The sequence below is a fragment of the Drosophila miranda genome, chromosome 2 (genome assembly GCF_003369915.1).
Source record: "Drosophila miranda strain MSH22 chromosome 2, D.miranda_PacBio2.1, whole genome shotgun sequence".
NCBI lineage: Eukaryota > Metazoa > Arthropoda > Insecta > Diptera > Drosophilidae > Drosophila > Drosophila miranda.
The window spans coordinates 11,664,251-11,678,919 of NC_046675.1; the positions used below are offsets into that span (position 1 = coordinate 11,664,251).

A 14,669-nucleotide genomic window follows, 5' to 3' on the forward strand; every position below is an offset into this window, starting at 1 on the left:
TCGGACTGGGAGCTGGGCCAAGATTTCGTTTCGTTTCGTTTCGTTGCAAGGAATTTGAATTCGAACGCCAGACATTTGGGCGTTGCACGGTTGTAAATTCATTTGTTAAACGATGCGCTCATAAAATTTGCGCCCTTTTTTTACGGCCCCGAACTCGACTCCGACTCCGAAGCCGAGTTGCGTTGCGTTGCGTTGAGAACTTGCCAAGGCCCCAGAGCTCCCAGAGCACACAGGACAACAAGGGGCGTGGCCGACTTCCATCTCTGGCAGGTCTGTGGCAGCAGCAGTGCCATTGCGCCGTCCAGGGCCCTGTCCTGTCCCTGTCCTCCCCGGCTCTCATCGTCGTCGTGTCCCTGCAGGCAGATAAAAAGTTCAACAGCAGCGCGATTTATTTGCCAGAGTCGTCGCCGCAGACACGGCGCCAGCTGAGCGGCTTTTGGGCTGCCAGGAGCTTGCCCTCGCCAAAAATTCTACTATAATTATATATCTCACACATACTCTTTCCCGCACACTCACACACACGCACACATGCAAATTGCGAGAAGAAATTTCAGCTAATTTGCCAACATTTAAATGTACAAAAAAGCCTGGCTGATGAGGCACAGTCCCAGTCCCAATCCCCATACCCATACCCATTTCCACATCCCAACCACAAGCACTCATCCAGCTGCCCCTTAGAGCGTGTTAATTCGACGTGTTTTTCGCCGTGGCCAGCAACAACACGGACACAGACAGACAGAAAAAGTCAAGAGAAAGAGAGAGCCATTTAGGGCCAAGTATTTGCACTGCGTGCGATGCTGGGGATGCGGCTGCGGCTGCGTCTGTGGCTGCGTCTGTGGCTGCTGCATCCTCATGAAATTCATGCGGATTTCATGGAATAAAAACTCGCGTAAAAAACGTCAAATTGCAACACCTCGAGGGCACACACAGATACAGGTACAGGCGCACAGATACTCGCACACAGCCACTGACACCGAACCAGAATTGAGAATCCAGAGTCCAGAACCAAGCGCAGTCCCCAGATCCACAGAGGCCATAGAGGGGCTGTCTCAGTCCATAAGTTAGCCATGTCTTATCCTCTCCACGCGGTCCTCTCCTTGCCATCCCAGGGCCTGCCCTCATAATAATTGCGTATCTGGCAGATGCAATTTATCCGTGAATTTGTTTTTAATTTTCAACACATTCGCTAATTTGATTTTTAACTTCGTTTCGAGCACTGCCTCGGTCTCAATCACAGACAGCCCCAACCAAATTGCTGCACCTAATCGTGGACGTGGATGTGGTCCCTGGATATGGATGGGGATTGGGATTGGGAATGAGAACGAGAACGAGAATGGGATGCTACGAGCGAACGAACAGTGTCCAACACCCGCTTTCATTTATAATTTTGTGCAACTCACTTTGGTAAGGCCCATGCCCATACCCATGCCCATTCCCATTGCCTGGCTGTGGCCCAAGACTAACGTCCCCCAGGTCTGTTCCCAAGTATGAAGTGTTTTTTGTCCTCCTCGACCCCTCCGCGAGCTTTTTTTGTATCTTTTTTAGCTGCACGGGGCGCTGCTTGTTAGTCGCGTAATTTATGTTCCACCAGATACTCGTTGGCGTTGCTTGGACCGAGGACCGAGGACCGAGGACCGACCAGCCACAGTCCGCTCTACAGCTCCACCGCCCTGCCCCTTCCTACTGGGCACGTTTCGCGGGATAGTCCACCTCCTGGCCGGTGCGGTGTCTTGGCTTGTCTTTGCTTATTCCCTTATCCGTTGTTATCCATGGGACGAGTTGTTTGCGCAGGCGCAACCCAACGCAACGCAAGAGCCACAAAAAATGGTAGGAAATAAAAATACAAATCGATTTTCAACGCAACGATGCAGCGCGATCCCGATCCCGATCCCGATCCCGCGCCTCAAAATGCACAGTGAGCGTGAAAGGATTAAGGACTATTAGTGGCCACAGACAAAACTGTCCAAAGCAGTTGCTGAACGGAGGCAAACGATAGGGATAGGACCTCCCCTCCACAAGTGGATCGATATGCAGTTTGTGAAATGGATAATGATACAATTGGTGACCTCTTCAAATGAGCGTCTAAACTTCTTAAAACCCTCCTTCTAGGCACTCCTCACACTCTAAACAACCTCTTGGTAACCCTATAGCATATGCCATATCTAAGGGTGACCTCATCAGCTCTCCCTCTCTTTCCCAATGACTTGGCCTGGCTGCTACCACTCGCACTACTGCCAGCAACTATAATCCACACCTTAGCTTTATGGCCAATAATTTTGCTGGCAACAAGAACATGAACCGGAAACATAACAAATCATAAATTAAACCCTCGTTAAGCGAACTTATTGCACTGGGCAGTGGAGCGGTCTCGCCCATGCGCCATAACTGGGTTCGGGATCCGGATCGGGATCGGGATAGGGATAGGGAACTGGAACTGAGACCACTGAGACCACTGAGGGTCCTCCTACCTTTCTCCCCCCTTGCCACACCGCACTGCATGCCACTAAAGGAGTCCAGGAGTTCGAATTCGTTCATTCGTTGTCGATGCCTGGTACGTTCTGTTCGGTTCGGTTCGGTTCTCTGGAGTAATTTGCTTCTTCTTTATGCCTTTCAGTTTCAGTGCGTGGCTGTGAGTTTTATTTTATGTTACTACTTGTTTAAATTATATTGCGCTATTAAGCGAATTTAATGAAAACGCTCCGAGGCCCCGACGTGCGAAAGGGACGACCGGAGAGTGTGCGTGAGAAAGAGCCAGTTATAGGGTGCTCGTGCTCCTCCATCACAGCCTCGTTAGGTGTAAAATAAAGTTCAGCAAATCGAACGTGTTGAAGTTGTTTCTCCATGATGATGATGATGATGATGATGATGATAATGATGATTGTGGCTGATGGTGGATGGGGAGCAGCAAAAACACGATAAAGATAAAGATCCAGGGGACAATCAGTGGGTCTACCGGCCACATGCCGCACAAATTGCGCTTAATCCATTGGCATTTCATTATTAAGCAATTTTCTGCGCTTTCCAGCAGGACGAACGCAATCCGCGAAACAACACACAAAAAACCGAAAATCCGTTCATCTTGCTGCCGGGGCAATTTAAATTTTTATGCAATTTGTACAAAAATGCTGTTATTTTTGCACAAAAGTAGCATAATTATTTCCGAGAACCGGACCCAGGGCCTGAAATGAATCGAATCGAAAGCGTCTTGTTCCAGGCTTTCCGAAAAAAAAAACACATGTCAACGAAAATCATTGCAGACGACACATTATCCTCACGGCAAAACGATGCTAATCCATCACGGAACCAGACTGGGACTCGGACGCAGACCCATATCCACATCCATCTACAGCTCCAGCTTCAGCAGACGAAATGTCACTTAAGCATGTGATCGAGAGAAGATGAAGGGAGAAGAGAGAAAAGGAGAGCTCTCAAAATCAAGCGAATGACATTAGCCGAGGGTCGAGGATCGAGGATCGAGGATCGGGGCCGGGCCAGTGCTCCTTATAGCTAACCAAGTGCGATCAGCGATCAGTTATGAGATCAGAACAAAAGAACTCTTACTGTAAACGAGGGCAAACCCCAGAGCCAAATCACGACGCACAGTCTGGCAGAACGTGGTCGCTGATGGTCGATCCCGATCCCGATCCTCGATCCTCGATCGGTGAATTATGCGCGACATCATTTTAAATCGTTGTAGCAACGTCAAAGCTAAACACCGATCAGTTCAGCCAAGGCAACAGCAACAGCAACAGCAGCAACAAGAGGAACAGGCAAACCCAAATCGAACAAAAAGAGATCCACACTCTGGACCCCGCTTGGGGCATTGTCTTTGAGTAGCAACGGTTAGCAGTCGTCGGATCGCCGCCGCCCTAATTGATGCAGCACGGCCATAAATTTTGATCGTCCAACGATCGCTCAGTCCCCATCCCGTCAGTCCATCCACATCCACATACACATCCCCAACCCCATCCCCATCGCAGCTGCAGGAACAGCAACAGCAACAGCGATCGACGTGTTGGCCTTTAAGAGGAACTGACCTAAAACGTTGCCATGAATACATCAACATCGACATCAGCATGAACATTGCATTCGAATCCCTTTATTTGTTAAACAAAACTGTGTGTCTAATACATGTATTACCCTGTCCCTGACTCTTGTGCTCGCTAAAACTCTGGCACTGTGTGCGACTCTGCCCCAGAGTCGAGATCTACTTCAGAATTTAGTTCTGCCATTGGCTCCTCGCCGAACAATAATCCCAAGGACTCAATCCCTGAATAAAAATCGTATTCTTCTGTGCGTGAATCTGTCTTGGGCTCTAAGTCTGGATCAAAGACGCCACTTTTTAACCACAGGGAGAACTGTACGCCGCGGCGTCGCATTTGATTGCGGTATATGCGGAAACCACCTTTCAGTAGCTTATCCTTCACAACAGCACGTTCTTGGTCCAGTATCAAAACCGTCTGCTTCAGATAGGTTACGGGGTGCATGGGCCCAGTGGAGAACAATCGCTTAGCCCTCTTGTTGGGCACTGACACCCAAATCTCAGAGTGCAGTGCAAAACCTATGAGTAGCCCGTCCTCCAGAATCCGCACTTTGAAGTGTGCTTTGAAGCAATCCTCGTCCTCCTGGGCCGTGTAGAGATCGACAGACTTAAGGAGAAACTTCTCGCTGATGACATCCACCGGGCCTACATGAGTCTCTAATAAATTTGGCGTTGGCCTATCGTGTTCTTCCTCGTCTTCCCAATCGGAATTATTGTCTGCATCAGCAGAGTGAGTGCGATTGTCCTCGTCGTCTTCAATTGTGTCGGCCTGATAACCTGCCGTGTACTTGATAGGATTATCATAAAGGCCGGTAATATAAAGCTTTCCAATATTCGGAAAGATTAGGCCGCCCTTTACCAGCCACTTGTCCCGGGCATAGATAACATCCTGGAACCGCGAGCCCACGAAGACCGAATGTCTGTGAAGGGAAAAGTATTAGACACTCGATGTCCATCGACTAGGCAACTCTGTACCAACCCGATCCACTCGGAGACTATAACATCAACATGAGTCAGGCCAAAAGGCAGCTCGATCTCGGAAATGGGACCCTTCAGCGGCACAAACACATTGCCAAATCCATGAGCGGTGGCATTCACCATTACATATCCAGCAGCACTCTCATTGCCCGTGGCAATGACCAGCGAAGCCCCAGCCTGGATGCAATACTGACTGAGAATGCCGCAGCAGCAGCCTACGTCCAAGACAATCTAGGGTTCGTGGGGGGTTATTGGACGGCCGGAGGAAAATTTCATCCTTCCATATATTACCTTCTTGGTGAATAGATCCAAGTTGCGGCTAATAAACTTGCATAGGGCGACTGCAGACTTTTGATCCATCACCATGTCTACCGTATCATTCTGTTGTTCCTGCGATTCGCTGTCCCTATTGTCTTCTGAAAGCCCATCAGGATCCTGCTCCTCTGAATAATCCTCTTCATTCCCCGAATATGTATGGGCCTGATTCTCATCTAAATCATCAAACCCTAAAACTGATTCATCGTCGATTTGCTCCTCCGGGATCCTTTCAAAGCCCATTTCTCTCCGGGACACCTCCAATAGATCCCAATCTTCGACGGGAACAACATCACACTTCATTTTTATCTCTAGACTCTGATGTGTACTCGAAAAAAAATTGTTTTAGTTTTATTCAGAAAGTGAAATAAAATTATTATTTTAAAGTGAGTTGTTACGCGTTCGTTGACAAATAGAGAATGACAAATGTAGAGGTGATTTAAGTTAGGCATCGGAGTTTTAAACCAGTGCTTCAGTGATGAAACTTTTTCTCCCAGAATTATGAACTAGAACGCTAGACTGAATGAATGCTGTAAACATTCCCATGCCCCCACATCTCCACTGCTTATCGCCAAGCGAGAGCGAGTGGCAACAATTAGTTATGAGTAAAGTGTGGGATCGTAGCACCTTATCAACAGGCTCTGGCAGGACTAGCCCCATGGGCCCAGGCCCGGGGTTAAGCTGTCTAACGAGTCTCTAATTTATAGATGGCTCGTTGCGCAGTGTCCCGCTCCGTTGACAAATGCCAGCAATCCGATACCCAGACAACAAGACGGAGGAGAACAAGGAATGGCTATTGGAATGGGTGAAGCGGGAAGCAATACAAATTGAGATGTTTGTTGGGCCTACGCTGCGATCTGTAGCTGTGGCTGTGGCTGTGGCTGTTGTTTAGAATTTTGTTAATGTGCGCCGCAGGGAGCAACGCTGGAACAAGTGTTGGCCAGAAATCAAAGATCTTCGTCGTCCATTGCCCGTTGGACGTTGCCTCATTTGTGGCGCTTTTGTGTGCGCTAGATAACCAATATTTTATAATCATGTCCAATAATGGTGTGCATATTAATTTCATGAACGTATAAAGCAGTTTTATGGCTTTTTAAGAACTGCCATTAACAAAGGCCGGCCATGCACAAACACAAAACGAGCTGACAAGAGATTTCTGGAGCCTCTCGACCCTCGAAATCGACACAGAATTTGTGTGTGTAGGGCACCTCGAGACGAAACGAGACAATGTAAATGGCTAAAATAGTAAATAGAGTTATAAACGCATAAAAGGCGTTCATTGTGGGCCCACGGCGTTGGCTTTCACAAATTTATACGACGGGCCATCAATTAATTAGGGGAGAAGAGCAGCAGACACAGACATTTTCACATTCCCGATTGCGTCTGGATTGGGGGATCTAAGCTCTTTTCTGGCTTCGAAATTAATTTGTTAAGAAAGTCGTTAACATTTCGATTTCGGTTGTCCACTTTCTAAGCTTCGACGCGATTGATTGCCGTCCCCGAGGCACTTCTCGACCCTCGTTTAACGACCCATTTTATGGCAGTTATCATTTCTGTTCAGCGCATTTAATGGTCGACGCGAATAAGGCGAATATCTGTTGATGGCATTTGAGTCATCTCACCATACGATCCCCGATCCCCACGAGCTACTGCTTCTGAGAGGAGGTAAAGTACTTGAAGAGCGACGCCTGGCCCTTGGCTCCCTTGGAGCGGATGCCCAGCTCGAAGTTCATGCAGCGACTGTTCTCCGAGCTGGGAAACATCCCGAAGCCGCCGACGATCCGTTCTTTGGCCTGGACATAAAGGGGATTGTCCAGGTGCAGGATGGTCTGCTCCCAGTGCGTCCAAGGCGCCTGTGGCGAGGTGGAAAGCGTCACGGGCCTCTCCGTCTGGCCCCCTAAGAAGGCCACGTCAAAGCACAAGATCATCGAATGGATTATCCCGGTGCGGAGGACCTCCAGCTCAAACATAGAGCGAAACTTTATCGGTTTGTTTAGGGCGCTCTCCAGGCGAGTCGTGTGCACGAGATACTCGCTCGTCAGCACATTCTGGGAGGCTACACAGTCCACGACCGCCTCATGGGAAACCTGAATCCCGACGCTGCTCATGTCGAAGCCCTCCACGTTGTTCCAGAAGTCATTGTTGAGAGACCGATGCGGATCACAGGCACCGGATATCCACAGATGGGCCACATTGGGCAGGACCAGGCCTCCGGGGCGCAGCCACTTGTCGCGGGCGAAGAGCACCGAGTGCAGCATGCCCTCCATGTACAAGGCGTTCCTAATGAGAAGAGAAGTAAGTAGGAGAGTGCTCCCTGGTTCGGTTACTCACCCCATCCACTCGGACACGATTATGTCCACCTGCTGAATGCCATCTGGCAGCTCCACCTCCTCGATCAGCCCCTGGACAACATTCACCACGTTCTCCTTTCCATTATCCTTCACTATCTGCCTGGCCAATGCGGCAATGTCCGCGTTCTCCACTCCTATCACCTTGCTGGCCCCCGCCTTGGCCGCAAAGAGCGAGAGAATCCCCATCCCGCAGCCCACATCCAGAACGACCTTGCCTTCGAAGAGCTTTCGGTTCTGTTCAATGGCATCGCGATAGGCCATGGTGCGCGCTGTGTCCTTTAGCAGGTCCATGTGCGTCTCCAGGCGAGAGTAGGTCTGAAAGAAGACGCTCTCCTCCAGCTCCTCATTCAGCGTGAGATTCTTCAACTTGCGGCTGGAAACATCGACCTCGTCACCCGACATTCCGACAATTCACAACTAGAAAAAGATTTTAAATTATATATGAATTCGAATCTGATCTGACAATGTTTTATATAATACCACACAGGCACTATTTTATATGTTTTTCCCAACTTGTTTAACTACAATATTAATTTTTCTTTTCTCGCAAAAAGCCAAAAAGTCATGCAATATGCAACACTGCATCTTATCTGTCAGAAGCTGTTAATAAAATGGTCACATTGTCTCATAATCAGCTGATAATGCGTATCCGCATTTTGTTACAAAATTACAATTTGCTTTGCTCTGTTTTTCCTCAGAGTATGTGCATATGTGACTTATATATTTGTATTACTGAATATAAACGGACCTTAAGAAGTATTGGATGCTAAGAAACCCGACTCCAGCTGCAAAGAATCTTCTAGCAATTGTTAATGTCTAATATTTAAGCAACTTTTCGTACTGCCATTTAATAAGAATTATACTTCACTCGTCGCTCAGACTAGACATGTATGACTAGCATTCAATTTTCTCCCTCCTAGAAGTGGGAAAGAAGATAAGAGTGCACCTTTTAAAGGGATCCGAACCATATACTGACTCTTGGTAAGTTTAAGGCATTGCTCAGGTTGGGTAATATGATTTATTTGTGTACCGTCTATATCCAAGAACCGCTAATTTACTTTACTTTTTTTACAGATCCAATTGCAAGACACGAAATCCATTAAAGAGAACGGATGTAATCATTTTATAAGGCAGAGATTCTGGTTGGATGCGCAACACCAACCCATCTACGAGATCGGACCATAAAAAGGCAAACTCAAGAAATCCGACTATAGCATGCCAATAGTATCCAACAATCGGTTATATCCTCTATCTCTAGCTACTCAAAAACTCATCAATAACATCCTATTCCATCCTCTCTTTTAGCATCTCAATGGAAAAAACCAGATAAATCAAAAGCCACCTTTAATGGACCCATTAAAACTTCCAAAAAAAATGGATCCACCCACGCAACCGCCTATCACCAAAATCCGTGAAAGATCTATGCCGCCAACACCTCAACGCCGTACCAAAACCCGTCTAATCCGCACAGCCCTAAAGGCCAGGTTTATAGCCAAATTTTAAGAGCTCTACGCCTGCCGGTACGGCACTACGATCGAGCACTTTCACTGTGGGCCCAAAACGAGAAGGCTGAATACAAATTGTGCAACATGCGCCCAACGGTTAAAGTGAAAAAATACCTGGATATGCTCGTCATAATTTTTGAAGTGTCATAAAAATATCTCCATAAGCAGACGAAACTATTAAATTGGCTCATTAATCAATTTAGTCACAGAGCAACGATAAAAAGGAGCACACACGCGAGGGATTGGAGCACAATAAAGTATAATTTTTAATGTTGCTAAATTTTATGCTAATTTGCCATTTTGGTCGTTCCATAATTAGGCCCGCTCATCAGGCGGGGGGTCTCTGTCCCCCTCCTACCTGCGATGGCGACTGGGAGTGGGCCTGGGCCTGGGCCCGGACCCGGGCCTGGCCAACAATCGAATCCATTTATTCAGCCCTGTGTTCGGGCTGGCTTTAAAAACCTATAAAACTTTTGGCACAAATCAATTAAATAGCTACGCAAGTTTCCATTAGTGTTGTGCTGTCGCGGTGCTGCTGCGGTGTTCCCATTGAGAATGCCACCCACTGTGGCAAATAAAAATGCGTTGATGCTTTGCATATTCAATTCGATGATGTCTTCTTCGACATACTTGGAGCGCATTTGTCGTGTATTACCAAATGTCCGACATCAGCCAATTATGCATGAATCAGAGGAGAGACTAGCTAGATTTCCACCTGCTGACCCACAAGACGGCATGGCCATAAACATAGAAAATTGATGGCTCTACCACTTTGGGCATTGTCCCTAGCGGGGGGCTCGAAGCTTGTCTTTGAGGGTGGCTGGAAGTGGCTGCGGAGGGTCGATTGTAGTCAACCACTTCATCAAAAGCAAATAAAAATAATAACATGTGCTCACTCGAAGGCCCAACAAAAGGCTACAAAATGTACCGAAACGAGGGGTGGATTGGCCTATCATAATCGTTTTAATAGAGAGCATACCCTAGACAGCAAACCACCTCCACTTTGAGGCCAAGTTCTGAAACCACATCTCCTCTCCCCTGTGTTGCTGTGTGGCTGGACAATCAGTCATCGATTAACCAGAGAAACCCAGTTCTTATACGATGCCAATTCCAAAATCCAATCGACTTTCCCTGGGGTGTTAACGATGCGGCAATTTGATTTTAACAGAGCTGCCACTCGGCTCTCAGCCCTGGCAATCCTCCCCTGCGGATGACCAAAAAATTAATTGCTGGTTGTGCAAAAATTTGATTGATGCACTTACTTTGGCAAAGAAATAAATAAAATTTTTGACACTTGGGAATTTTAATTAGAATGCCTTTGTTTCGGACCTCGAAGCGGGCCTCAGTCCAGGGCTCTGATGAAGTCGTTTCGATAAAATGCAAAAATTTCGCACCAAACTCTGTCCAATCCCTACCTCAGGTCCCCTTTTGACCATTCCTCTGTTGGCCAATTAGCGCCCCCCTGGCGGACAGTGGACGGACTGGAGCTCACGATTTTGGAGCGACTGATAAATTAGCAAAATTTTAATTTGATTTCCTTCACAAATTTCCGCTGAACTGGGCCGCGCGTCCCCGCATTGTCTGGTCTGTGGCAGGAGCAGTGGTAGCAGCAAATAAACTAAGTAAATTTATGGCCCTAGGGCAAGAGGCAAGCAGCACACGTGTGCGACATGCCCACACATTGACACCTTGCCACACCGAGCGGGGCAAGCCCCAGCCCCAGCCGCCAGCCAGCCAACCACACGGCAGCGGCAGCGGCAGCGGCAGCCAGCACACACACTCATCTAGAACTCGAAACAGTTGCAGGTCCCTTGGCGTATTTCGTAGTGGTTTTTTGTTAATGCTGGGCAGGCACAAACGCGCTGACACTGCCGCATGGAATCGAAGACGAAGTCGAAGTCGAAGTCGAAGTCCATGCCCCATGTCCATGCCCATGCCACGTACGTGCGGCCAAACAAATTACAGGGAAATTGCGTCACCTGCAGGAATTTCCACTCAACATTGTCAAATGTCATCAAAAGTTGTTGGACATGTTGTAACATTAATTTGACATTTTACTGCATTTGACAGGGGACCGGGATCGGGATCGGGATCGCATCCAGGAATCAGATGGGATACCAGTCCACAGCCTGCATGCATATGCATATCTGACTAAACTCCTTAACAATCTGGCCCCGGCTGACCGCAGAGAAACACAGGACAACGACAGCTGTCGGGAAGGATGCTGGAGCCACCAACAGATCTCGCAGATCGGCAACTCCTCCTCCGATTCGGCAGCTGCCGCAATCTGTTGGAGTAATGCAAAAACATTTTTGGCATTAAAGCAAATTGATGCGGTTGCGAAATCTCATTGCCGGCGCACTGAATCTGATTTGCGGTCATCGCAGGCTGGAGCAGGAGCAGGGGCATCCCCAGCAGTGCAGCCCTCTTGTTAACCCGAATTCGGGTAGTACCTGGTACCGAGTAGATGTTGCAGATGCGGAAGCTGCAACGATTCATTTACTGCGGTGGCGATAATTTGTTAATCGAAGCAGTGTCCCTCCTGCTGCCTTTTGCCGACCCGGCTGCTGTTCCGTTGTCCAATTAAACCAGAGGCCATCACCAAAAGTGGGGTGGGAATGAGCTCCGTGCAGGCTTGTTTGTTTTACGGCCGACGATCTTTTACGATGGCATTTAGCTAAACTATCCTGCAGGCACAGGCTGCAAACACACGCCCCTGGGGAGGCTAGTCCAGGGGTTGTCCGTGCTGATGGTGCAGCATTTAATGCGAAAACGTGCCCCCAAAGTGGGCTTCGATTAGCGGCCGGGAAATGTGGAGGTCAGCAGCAGGAGATCACGCAGCGGCCATTATGGCCAGAGGCACGCCCGCTCCTCCCTAATCGCCAGCAATTCCTGCGACCCATTTTGACGAGTCGACTGGTATCCCAACCTGTTCCTGAAATTCCGGCTTAAATTGGAGTTACATAGGTGTTATTTATTCAAAGTTTTCTTATTTGAAGCCCATACATATTCGTTGAACAAATTTGAGGTTAAAATTACTTCATACAGAAAAAATAGGAATTTTAGCATAATATTATTGTAAATTTGGAGTTTTTTTTGGTTCTGAAGACGTTTCTGTGTCCGTGTCGCTGTCGGCGACTATATGACGAAAGGGTTTCCCCTTAAGTTCGGCGCCTCTCAAATCCAAAGTACCCGAGTCCGAGTCCGAGTCAGAGTCGGAGTCCGACTGTCCACAGTTTTGCTCTAGGTAAGCCACCATATTTAAGTAGCCAACATCCGAGCTGGGCTGGGACACAGCCTTCTGTATTTCCGACATAGCTGCTTGGAACAATTGGCAGACCTTGGAGTTCCGATCGTGCACTTTTCCGTACCGCTTAGAATGCTTTTCAAAGTCAAAAATGTTATTCTTTGCCACCTTTGCATAGTCGCACGTGCCGTAGAAATAGACATTGTATGCACTGCCAAGCTCTTTAATAAGTCGGCCTGGCCATGCGCGAGATCCTTTTACTTTTCCGAACACGAACTGTCCAGCGGTGAATGGAGACTTATTTATTCCCCTTCGATTTCCCATTTTTTCAATTTTCCAGATAAAACCTCGAAATGAATGCTGATTGCTGTGCAATTTTCTGCGGAAGGTTGAGTTGAGTTGCCAATGCTGCCAGATCGACGGTATCAATAGCGTCGCAAGCTCAAAAATGGTTAAACATATGATTACAAATTAAAATTGTTCAATGATAATGAAATTATGATTATTACAAATTCCATCTACTGCGCCTTAGATGCAAACAAAATAATAAATTAAAGATTAAAAAAAAAATTATTTTGAGCTTCGAGTGCTGCCAGACTGTCGTCACATGGCTCGCATGCGCCGCTCGCAATTGAGTTCAAATGTAGAGTATGTGTGTATGTGAATGCGTATATGTATATGTATATATGGAATAAAAATCAAGATGCTTTAGCACAAATTTTAGGTTACATGATTTTATTTGAATTGCAGGCTTGCTTATTTATAAATAAGAGGGGGCGTATTATATATATTCTTGATCAGCATTAATAGGCGAGTCGATAGAGCCAATTTGCAGTGACTAACTCATTTTCTGTCTCTCTCTTGAGGGGTTGTGTTTTTTATGATTTGGCGCACAACTTAAATTTGGTTCGCAAATTTCGACTATAATTTTTTTGGGCGCATCGGATGATACAGTTAATCGAAAATTTGGTATGTGGCTTTTAAAGTATTTTTATGACAACAGACTCCGTCTCGACTTCCAATATTGTCTTTCTCTTATTTTACAAAGATCGAATTGACAAAATTTTGAAATCGAACAAAACAAATTTTCGATAACGACTTGGACGCAAGGTTGCATGGGAAGTGTTCCTATCGATCACATATCGATGCATTTTAAAATTGAGTTCAAATTTGAATTCAAATGGCAGATCGAACTGGGTCATATGGTATGACCGAGTATTTGTGGGCGGTCAACGATTCCGTAATGAGCAAACAACATTTGCATTAATGGTCATTGGCGTGGAAATTTGCGCGGACATACAGGCAAGCGAAACACGCTACCCTTGCCTGTTTCTGTGTGCGATTCTGTTTTAAATTTTCGCTCACGTTCGTCGTATTATGCGCAAATTGGCTTTTTAAATTGTCGACTTGTTTAAGCTAAACGCAGCTACACTTTATGGCCATGTTCCGCGCTGCATTTTAAACCACGCGAAATTCCACTAAGCCAAAGATATTCGCCAACGAGCCCTTCGACTTCAGCTTCAGCCCTTTCCACCATAACTCAATTATAATAATTTTAATTTAACACAAACATGGCCTATAAAATTTGCAAAATTGCATTATTTACCAGCCGTAATTACAACCATATTTTATATGCTAATTAGCCTTGCACTTGGCATAAATGCAATAATGATGGGAAATTAACCAGAGCCGAGTTCTAGGAACCAGTGGCAGCCCGAAGGTGTTGGATCTTTCCCCCAACTTCTACATATAATATGTACATACGAGTACATATATGGTGGTGGGTAGGATTGTCTGTCCATAGAGCTGGTGATAGTGGCGACCTCTCCGGACTGTCACTTGCCGCCGCAGTGCTCAGAATTCAATTAGAAAATGCAATTTACGAGCCAGCCACGAGACACAGCGCTAATACCTATCAGGCTCTGCCACAGCCCCTGCCCCTGGCACAGCCTTTCCCGTTCTAGTGTGGCAGGCACAAAGCACATTAAGCAAACAAGCTGAAGGCGGCACGGGGGCAAAAGCTACGCATGTAATTTGTAAGTAATTTTTTCAACTATCAACCGCCCAGACAAACGACAGCCACAACTACGACAACGACGACGACGACGATGATGACGACGACGGCCACGCACTTTACCAGCCCAAAATGCATTACAATTACACGAGGAGAGAGACATGGACAGGGAGAGGGAGAGGGAGAGGCAGCAGCAGGAGGAGGCCTGGCCAAGAGG

General features: G+C 47.1%; 4 protein-coding genes and 1 long non-coding RNA gene across 5 annotated transcripts; 2 read left to right on the forward strand and 3 right to left on the reverse strand.

Annotated features, from left to right (window-relative positions):
* Nucleotides 1–4,074: 4,074 nt before the first annotated feature.
* On the reverse strand, nucleotides 4,075–5,758 carry LOC108157820 (protein arginine N-methyltransferase 1). Its single transcript, XM_017290019.2, has 3 exons — nucleotides 5,312–5,758; nucleotides 5,022–5,251; nucleotides 4,075–4,962 (listed from the first exon to the last, which is right to left on the reverse strand). Exons 1-3 carry the CDS (start codon nucleotides 5,636–5,638, stop codon nucleotides 4,164–4,166), a joined length of 1,356 nt encoding a protein of 451 aa, XP_017145508.1. The 5' UTR covers nucleotides 5,639–5,758; the 3' UTR covers nucleotides 4,075–4,163.
* Nucleotides 5,759–6,885: 1,127 nt separating this feature from the next.
* Nucleotides 6,886–8,264, reverse strand: LOC108157794 (protein arginine N-methyltransferase 1). The gene is made up of 3 exons (XM_017289989.2): nucleotides 8,167–8,264; nucleotides 7,667–8,103; nucleotides 6,886–7,615 (listed from the first exon to the last, which is right to left on the reverse strand). Exons 2-3 carry the CDS (start codon nucleotides 8,086–8,088, stop codon nucleotides 6,982–6,984), a joined length of 1,056 nt encoding a protein of 351 aa, XP_017145478.1. The 5' UTR covers nucleotides 8,089–8,103; nucleotides 8,167–8,264; the 3' UTR covers nucleotides 6,886–6,981.
* Nucleotides 8,265–8,274: 10 nt separating this feature from the next.
* Nucleotides 8,275–9,471, forward strand: LOC108157796. Its single transcript, XR_001775214.2, has 3 exons — nucleotides 8,275–8,667; nucleotides 8,761–8,924; nucleotides 8,992–9,471. It is a non-coding gene; the product is annotated as an uncharacterized LOC108157796 (long non-coding RNA).
* A 1,595-nt stretch (nucleotides 9,472–11,066) lies between these two features.
* On the forward strand, nucleotides 11,067–11,258 carry LOC108153944. The gene has a single exon (XM_017284041.2). The coding sequence runs from the start codon at nucleotides 11,067–11,069 to the stop codon at nucleotides 11,256–11,258; it is 192 nt and encodes a 63-aa protein (XP_017139530.2).
* An 886-nt stretch (nucleotides 11,259–12,144) lies between these two features.
* LOC108154539 (hepatoma-derived growth factor-related protein 2) lies at nucleotides 12,145–12,847 on the reverse strand. The gene has a single exon (XM_017284841.2). It carries the CDS (start codon nucleotides 12,760–12,762, stop codon nucleotides 12,265–12,267), a length of 498 nt encoding a protein of 165 aa, XP_017140330.1. The 5' UTR covers nucleotides 12,763–12,847; the 3' UTR covers nucleotides 12,145–12,264.
* Between the last annotated feature and the right edge of the window lie 1,822 nt (nucleotides 12,848–14,669).

What these genes read in the sequence shown, in the direction of transcription:
- LOC108157820 (XM_017290019.2), bottom strand. Translation starts at nt 5,638, where the DNA reads ATGAAGTGTGATGTTGTTCCCGTCGAAGATTGGGATCTATTGGAGGTG. An exon ending in TGGATCTATTCACCAAGAAG is followed by an intron (nt 5,252 to 5,311) that starts GTAATATATGGA and finishes CACGAACCCTAG; the next exon opens with ATTGTCTTGGACGTAGGCTG. An exon ending in ATAGTCTCCGAGTGGATCGG is followed by an intron (nt 4,963 to 5,021) that starts GTTGGTACAGAG and finishes TTCCCTTCACAG; the next exon opens with ACATTCGGTCTTCGTGGGCT.
- LOC108157794 (XM_017289989.2), bottom strand. Translation starts at nt 8,088, where the DNA reads ATGTCGGGTGACGAGGTCGATGTTTCCAGCCGCAAGTTGAAGAATCTC. An exon ending in ATCGTGTCCGAGTGGATGGG is followed by an intron (nt 7,616 to 7,666) that starts GTGAGTAACCGA and finishes TCTTCTCATTAG; the next exon opens with GAACGCCTTGTACATGGAGG.
- LOC108153944 (XM_017284041.2), top strand. Translation starts at nt 11,067, where the DNA reads ATGGAATCGAAGACGAAGTCGAAGTCGAAGTCGAAGTCCATGCCCCAT.
- LOC108154539 (XM_017284841.2), bottom strand. Translation starts at nt 12,762, where the DNA reads ATGGGAAATCGAAGGGGAATAAATAAGTCTCCATTCACCGCTGGACAG.